Source organism: Micropterus dolomieu, linkage group LG23 (genome assembly GCF_021292245.1).
Source record: "Micropterus dolomieu isolate WLL.071019.BEF.003 ecotype Adirondacks linkage group LG23, ASM2129224v1, whole genome shotgun sequence".
In the NCBI taxonomy this organism is placed as follows: Eukaryota; Metazoa; Chordata; class Actinopteri; order Centrarchiformes; family Centrarchidae; genus Micropterus; species Micropterus dolomieu.
In genome coordinates, this window is record NC_060172.1 from 15,033,048 (window position 1) to 15,041,759 (window position 8,712).

Consider the following 8,712-nt stretch of genomic DNA (forward strand, 5'->3'; position numbering starts at 1 on the left):
GGGGGGGGGTCGTGACTATAAAAGTTGAGCTTAGATCAGTGAGCAAACTACAATTTCCTTTTAGCAGTTTCACATGACGTGGATGGAAGCTTAATTGTGTTCTTCAATGGAAAACGCCTCTTGCATGCAATTGCAGACTCAATCCAGAGCCTTTAATAGGTGATAGGTCTCTCTGTGTATTTGTGCATTCACTGATTTAATGGGCAGGATACGATCACAGTTAAAATCAAATGGGTGACAAAGAGTGTGCTACAGAATCACTGTTATGGCTGATGGTAATGAACAGGGTTAATCAGCTTTTGTGGAGATGACATGCTGAAGTGGAAATCCCTTACAGTGTGCTTTTACCCAAGCAGCTCTTTGCATATACACTTTAAACTTAAGGCAGTCCAAGTTGGAATTCAAAAAGATGCAAAAGTCATCTCCTAAACGCTCTGTAAGAAGTGATCCAGGGTTATCTGCTGTGTCATTTAAAGGAAACCTTACAGACTTAACTGATACATAGGCATATACAACCACACATTCAAATATGTATTCGCATGGTGGCTTACCAGAAGTTGACCAGGAAAGGGTGTTCGAGGTTCTGCATGATCTGCAGCTCTTTTAAGACATTCCTCACTTCATTCCTCTCCACACACTTGAGCTTGTTCATATACTTCATGGCGTACATCTTCTTGGTGTCCTTTTTTTGTACAATGCAGACCTGAGAAGATCACATAAGGGTAAATTTCTTCACTGCTGTGGTCAAAAAGCTCTGAATAGTTCTGTTTCTGCTTGTGTATCTCCGCCTAATGCTTCAGTACTTTTAAGGCTATTAAAAGTGACTCGTATATTGCTTTCTAAACAGCTAACATCCATACAAAATGATAATATAGTTCTCAACATCGCCTCAACAGAGTAATGAGATGCATCATTCCTCCATGTTTTGTCCATTTTGATCATTTGTTAGTCATGTAGCATGAAAAATAGAAACACAGTGCAGTGCCCCCTTTTTACTTTTAAAAGTGCCTCACCAAATTTGTGAGATCTATAGATCACCAGATTTCATAAAATAAAAGACATTCTGTCTGACACCTTTTAAAACCTGGAGTACTTTTGCAAAATGTTGCAACATGTTTTCTATACATCCGATTTTGAAAGCGTTGTTTCTTGGGACACATGGATACATGAAGTGTGTCAGGATTTCTCTTTAATCTCTGTGATCATGAATTTAATCCTCTCTTAAGACATTCAACTTTTGTACACCAGCATGTTTTACATTTTAGAGTTGTGAAAGATCATGTAAGCAATTCATTAGCATAGCTGGTGCATGTCAGTAGGGAACGAAGACATTTCTCCCAAAATTGCATGAAACAGCAGTCAGTGTACTTGCAACAGAGGAGATAAATAGCATGACTCTGATGTGATACAGCAAAATTCAGAATACCTGCCACAATCTGAGTAGCTGTCATTGTGTGTATAAGTCAAACTGTACTTGATTACCCCCTTCTGACAATGTGCCTGAGAATAGACTCTATTTTGAATATGCAGCGTTGTAATGCCCCATATTTATTTGTAGTCGATCTTGTCTGGGCTATAAGCGTCAATAAACCAGTGATTACTTCTATCTAAGAGAGTGATCTGTGGACCAGCTGGCACAGTTAATCAGCCAAACCCTGATCACATCACTCCTCCCATTGAACAGCTTGCCATCTACTGTGATTAGACTGCTTATCTGTTGTTGGACGAGGGTCGATGCTTTGTGGAGTTTGTGTTGGGAGTGTGCATGTGCGTCGCTATATGTGCTTAACATGTACTGTAAGTGCTGATGTGGAGTGCTCTGTTCTATATGGCTTAACAGCAAGAAGAAACATGGCTGCTATCACCTCAGATTTGTTTCTGTGGAGCTGCTGGTCCATCATGAGTAAATTACACCGGAATATTGTACTGACAGAGATAGGACATGGTATATTATGTGTAACAACATGTTGCGCCTAATGCGCACATGTCTCTTTTAGGAAATCAAAGCGGATCATGTAGAGCTGCAAAGATAAGTCGATTGACAGAAGAATAATCAGCAGCTAATTTTTAATTTTCTGAGCAGAAATGCTTAACTCTCCCTGCTTCCAGATTCTACATTGTGAGGAGTTGGTGCTATTTGTTGTGTAGAACCAACTAGGTTCTTAGAGTGTTTGTGTAACAAAACAAGCATTTTAATATCACCTCTGGCTACAGATCAAGTAAATAATTTAGAAAAGGAAAGCAAATGAATCACTGATTAAATTAATCAGTAGTGTCAGGTCTAGGACCGCTGAGTGATATTTGCATGTATTCTGTAAAACAGCATGTATTTTTGTTATGTTATTAAGGTTTTGTATTGCCTATTTTAACTGGTCTCCTGACACTACTGTCCTCTTTGAATTTGTGTTAGTTTGTGTGTCAGTGCTGGTGTTGAAGTGTTAGTATGTCTTTCATATGTCGTTGTTGTTTTGCATAGGATACTATGTATGTATCATGAAGCTGAAACATACTAGAACACTTTTTCCAACTTAACTCATTCCTGAGTAACATCGGGGCATCTTTGTTTTGAGTCTGAAAAGAAAACACTTTGGCAAACATGGACTTACTTTGCCGAAGCTTCCTTTTCCTATTGCCCTCAGGATCTGGAAGTGGTCAAAATTTACTGTGAGAGACAAGAGGGAAATCTCAGTTAATTTATAGATTAAGTAAAGAAATGTAAACCTGAAAATTACAGTATTGTGTCTACCCAAATATTAAAACACAGTGAAACAAATTTACAAGGTCAACACTATATACTCATTTTTGCTGTAGTTTAAACATTTGAAGCTATGGCTTTCAGCTTTAAATGTCAAAAATCAGCTTTAAAACTGTACTCTACATTCTAGCTAATAAAGAAGGAAATACACACACTATGAAAATCAAATGAAACTTCAGCCATTTTCAAGGGAAAACAAGGTCATTCAGTAAGTTTCAACTGTCAGTGCAGTTAAAGTTGGTTTACTGTAAGGTTTGCTTTGAGCTCATTTGAACAATGCACACAGTTAAGCTGAAGCAGATGGGGGTCTCCAGGGCAGCGACAGGTCACTGACATCATATAGCAGAGAATTGAAAGAAGCTTCAGGACAAAGATGCTTTTATTATCGTCACGTTTTTCCACCGAACAAAAGACATTTTTAGCTGTAGTTACTTCGTATCATTCTCTCCCCTGCACACTTATGAAACATGGTCTCACTCTGTCTGTGTCTCACACACACACACACACACACACACACATATAAACTAAACCAGAGCTTAATGCCATATCTCACTCTCCTCCATCTATCAGCAACATTTATCGCCAATTGGAACCGGATGGGGCTGTTGGTTTCATGCTGCCATGACAACCAGGACGATTGAACAGCTGCTGCCCACTCTTTACATTCATCTGACCATGCACAAATACACACACAGATGCACACTTATACTCACAATTCATTCACAATCTTTCTCAAAAATATATTGGACATAAAGTGCTGACTTTAAACATTACCTGATTCTCTTGCAACAGAACAACGTGCACACACACACACACACACACACACACACACACACACACACACTCATTCTGCCAGTCGCTGGATCTATTGGATGTGACAGTTAATGTTATGCTCTGTTAGTCACGTATCACTGGCACTTCCTCCTCTCACACTATCTGTGTTGGAGTGTTTACACAGCCTACTCTGATCAGGACCATATGAGGCCTGCATTTATAAAGCACACACACACACACACACACACACACACGCATACATAGACTTACAGATGATAGTGTATAAACTTAACATACATGCAGAAACACACTCCAGATAAACATTTTCCTGCTGAGCTACTTGGAGATTCTATTCTGATGGGAGACAGCTGTGGTCATGGATGAGAGGGCAGAGCTCTGTAATCGCAGAGAGAGCGAGAGAGCCATCCAAAGGGGGAGAGAGAGAGAGAGAGAGAGAAGGCAGACTCAGTGAGAGAGGGAGTGAGATGGAGACTGTCATATTTTACCAGTAGAACTTTAAATGGTTTAATGTGCTGTATTAAAGGATGGACACGAGTAACACAGCATGTAATGATTGAAATCTGCACAAGTGGAATTGACACATTGACAGGCTGTCCATGGCTTAAACTAACGGGGGAAACCATCTGACCGAGGAGCTCATCTGCTAGTCAATTGGAATTTGACTGACACATGCTAATTGGTTTGGATTAAAGTAATCATGCTTGTTCAGTTTGAGTCTCACACAGTTTCTCACACTCTCTGTATGACTGTACTGTAATGTGTGTCTGTGCCTTTCTTTCTCTGTCTGGTCTGTCAGAAGTCGTCTGCATATCTGTCTACACTAAGCCAGCAACAACTGAAAATGCTCTCTGTTTTGGCCCTCCAGCCACACTAAATGCTTTTATACACTTAAAAAACAGATGCAAGTGGTGCTCCTTATACTCATACTTCTCGGGCTGCATGTGAATCTCATGCAGAAACGTCCACGCCGGCTCTTGTGGACATGTGTAAGTGACAGAATTAACACTAAGCAGATCCTCACGGCTACTCAGACTCTACTGTTGTAGACGGCCAGCTACAAATTTTCACGTGGACACTAAAAACATTTGGAAAGCTAGTCAGGGTCTGTGTGGCAGTGAAGTTAAGAAAACTTCTTAAACTTTATGTCAACTCTGACCCTCTCTGTGATTATTAATTTTGAAGTATGGGGTCGCTGTTATTCTATGTTTTTCTTATTGTCAACAAATCCCATGAAAAGAGCAAAACCAACAATGTGTTAGTCAGTCCCACAATACTTTGCAACTTCCCTCCCCAGTCTGTTGCACTCAGCCCCAAGCACAATCATTTCAATTGAAGAGATTCATCTTTAGAAACAGGGCACAGTGTGTCATTGAGTTGTCTGACAACAGAAACTGAAAAATATATTGATGAAGAGTCAATGACTCATGAGTTTGTCTATATCCAAATAACCACCTTCTTACTCCCAACTCGTCAAATACGGCAGCTTGATCAGTGGCCCTCAAACTATGATGCTGCAGGTACTCCTCTAGCATCAGTTTTGCACATGCAGGGTTCGTGTGCAAAGTACCAATAATAAATATTCAACATCTGGTTAGACTTTCAAAATAATACGTGCTGAGAAACATTTCATCACAGTCAGGTGACCTTCATTGTCATGATAGCAATAATGAACATGTGGTTAACATTGGGAAACTGTCACAGTTTGGTTAGGTTTAGGTACCAAAACTAGTTGGTTAGGTTTAGGAAAAGATTGTGGTTTGTGTTTAAATAACATTATGTAAGTTAAGATGGATGAAAGTCCTGTGTCTTACCGTGGACTTTTCATACTTCATACATGATATGATGCTAGGGGGTTCTTACAGCGTCATAAATTGAAGCGCTACAGACAGCAGGAGAGAACTAAACAGAGGTTAACCGGCTGAGACTCATTAGACAAACCAAGATGTGTCTGTCTCCCTCCTGACCAGGGGCACTTTCAATCTGAAAACGATTTGCACCGTTTGGGTTCTGAGTTAAACAAAACCTTTCCTTGAAACAATGTGACAAGGAGTGCAGCGGCATTTGAGGTACGTTTTCTCTCATTTGGTTTATGTGTCAGAGATGTTACCCAATCATCAGCAACATGTAGCCTATATAAACCCCACCATATTAAAAAGGCAGTGCATTGCCCTTTCGTAACACAACAGGGTTGTTCAATGCACCCTCTTTCCATTTAAATAAACATTTTGCTATGTTTTGTTGGTCAGTGTGACCCGGCTTTTTGCTGTGATGCAGCTTTTTGTTGTATAGGACAAAGAAGAATAGGTTTAGCCATTTACCTTTTTGTTTTTCTTTATGGAAAAAGTAAATGACAAAAATTTGCCATCTCATCATGCATTAACTCTGTTTCCTCCTCTCTCTTCCCCTAATTCTCGCCTCTGATACAGAGGCCTGTAAATCACTTAAGGACCCACCAGCGTGGAAACATCAGTGCTCACACAGTTGCTCTGACAACTGAAACAGAACCCATGGGTCCATGTGCCACTGCAATGTGAATCTATGATCAGCAGTAAACAGGTCCTGTCCATTAACAAGGGGCTCCTGGTTACACAAAGTGGAAAACGTACTGGCAACACGTGGTACTCATATCATCCTCAGAGGAGATAAACATGTCTTGACAGAGTTCACCTTCATGCAGACATAGGTCAATTCAACTAATATGGGTTGAGTATTAACAACAAAATATGCATCTGTCACTGCACTGACTCCAGCAACGAAAACAGCCTGTACATTTATTCTGTGGATAAATTCATTTTCAAGGAGAAATTTAGTTTTAGCATTCACCACAATTACAAGATTATTATTATATTATTACGTTTTTGCTGCTGCTTTTGATGTAAATTATTAATGTCTAGGTTGTTTTGTCACTATGAGTTAATTTACGTTTTTTTAAAACACTCATTTATAATAGAGACCGCAAAGATCAACAGTAATGTATATAAAAATATCTAAAGAAGAACCTAAATGATTAGGCGCATCACAATCTCACACTCATTTGTATTTTTGTGAAGCTCTTATATTCAGATAAATCGTCAGGAAAAGGCCTTGCTGAACTGGCAGTTTAAATATTGGGTGTGTAAAATATGAGAGAGATACATTTTTGCAAACCTGGCAACCTGATGGTTGTTATATGTGGTCATGACCAAATTTGTAAACTAGTAAAATGTTATTTATAACTTTGACACCAACTACATTTAAAACTTGTCAGGTAACTTTTTAGCTGTTCAGGAACTATAGATGAAAATGACCATTAGCCAACCTTGGAGCATTTCCATACAGTATATTTTTGAAATGTCTGCATTTATAAATATTCACTGTTGAATTAACAAACATGAATTCCACCGCTGTGCCTAATATTACCTATAAACGACCTTTAACACTCCTGATGTGTAAAGTGAAAACTCAATTTGCATGATGTATACTCAACATGCAGTGACCCATCTGCTTACTCCAACCTCAAACGGGGAATCATGCCGGTGCCTGACGCGAGTTTCATCAGCAAGGGGATTACTTCGTTTCCAGTGAGCGGGGCTTTTTCAAATCAAAACGGTGTGTCTCTGTGTTTATTATTCTGCTGCCCTTGGTGCAATCGCCCACGCTGATTTTGAGAGAGAGAAGTCAAAAAGGTTCCCTGTTTCATTAACTCAGAGTTCAGAGACGCTCAGTTATGACATTTCCAGTACAACACACTAGATGACTAAGCAGCAAGGTTAACCATGAATAATGATTTCCCTTTTGACAGAGGTTGCCTCCAGTGAAAAGCCACAGATATCGATTTCATTAGAGTGCGATGCAGTCATTTGACGCAGAGCGAAAAAAAATAATGTTGGTTTGTCACACAATATTGAAATACCTATTTCACCAGACAAACAAATAAAAGAAAATTCTAGTGGTAATTAAGGGGATATTAACAGGCTGAATGGGTTAAACTGAAAACAGAAATTGCAGTTTGCAACTTTATGAAATTAAACAAATGTTTCAGACCATCTAGGATCCCAGATAGACAGAAAAAAATAATTTCAGTAGGAAAAACCTGGGAAAGACACTTCACTTCTCTCTACACCCCTGAATCATGTAACGCTGACTTATTTGAAGCCCCCAGGGTGCAGCCAGAGTGAAATTAATTTAAAGGAACTGACTCAGATCAATAAATTCACATTGTATTATCTACTCAGATCACAAAGGAATATGGGAACACACTGACAAGGCTGCAGAAAAGACGGGACTCCCTAGCATAAGGCAATCAAAGGTGGTGAATCCTGCTCACAACTTTCATGCCATTTCACGTGTTGTTTCACCCACCATCCCCGTTTTTCTTTACTCGATTTGAGCCACGAAAGTAGAGAAAGTCAAATAAGGATGTTTCAGTACTTACCATCGTCTGTGTCATCAGTGACGGGAGCCTTGCTGGACTGTCCGAGCCCCATGGCTGTTCCTCTTACAGATTCTCCTGTTCTGCTCCTTTAGCTCAACTCAGCATCGAACCGCCTCTCCCTCTGAGACGCACTCATAGCCTGGTCAACAGTAGCCCCTCACGCACGCACACACACACACACACACACACACTCTCTCTTAATCTCGCGTGCTGGACTGCTCAGCCCTGACACACACATACGCAACAGCTGGCTCGGTTTCACTGACAGGTCTTCCTCTTAATTCTCCACCTTGACAGAGCCACACATCATTGCACACACACACACACACACACATACACACACAAACACACAGTCGAGGGCTTGGGGGAACACTAAAGGCACTGACTCACTGAAACACACACACAAAGGCTGACCACCACAGTGTAAGTCTCCTGTCTGTCTTCACTGCTGCTGAGACGAACACAGGCAGGCGGACGACTCGTGCCTCTTCAGGAGGAGGGTGGGTCATGTGTTAGTGGCTGTGACCCTCTGTTAACTGAGAGTCTAACCTGTGAGGGGAGGCAGGAAAACATGACACCACCAGTAGAGTGAGGGAAGGAAGGACGGAGGGGGTGGGGGAGTAGACAGCATCTAATGATCAATGGAAAAGATCGACACATCATTTTCTAAGATAAGATACTAAACTTCATTAGGACTTCATTAGCAATCAATATGTTTTGTGAACTTTTATTCCTATTTTTACAGTAC

The 8,712-nt window shown here is 40.3% G+C and overlaps 1 protein-coding gene across 1 annotated transcript in view; it reads right to left on the reverse strand.

The window, feature by feature from the left end:
* Nucleotides 1-8,016, reverse strand: part of stk32a (serine/threonine kinase 32A) — a 70,465-nt gene extending 62,449 nt beyond the window's left edge. The window contains exons 1-3 of the mRNA XM_046040242.1: nt 7,965-8,016; nt 2,607-2,662; nt 552-703 (exon numbers count right to left, since the gene is read on the reverse strand). Coding sequence (XP_045896198.1) covers nt 552-703; nt 2,607-2,662; nt 7,965-8,016 — 260 coding nt within the window. The remainder of the gene's footprint in view (nt 1-551; nt 704-2,606; nt 2,663-7,964) is intronic.
* Nucleotides 8,017-8,712: the final 696 nt, after the last annotated feature.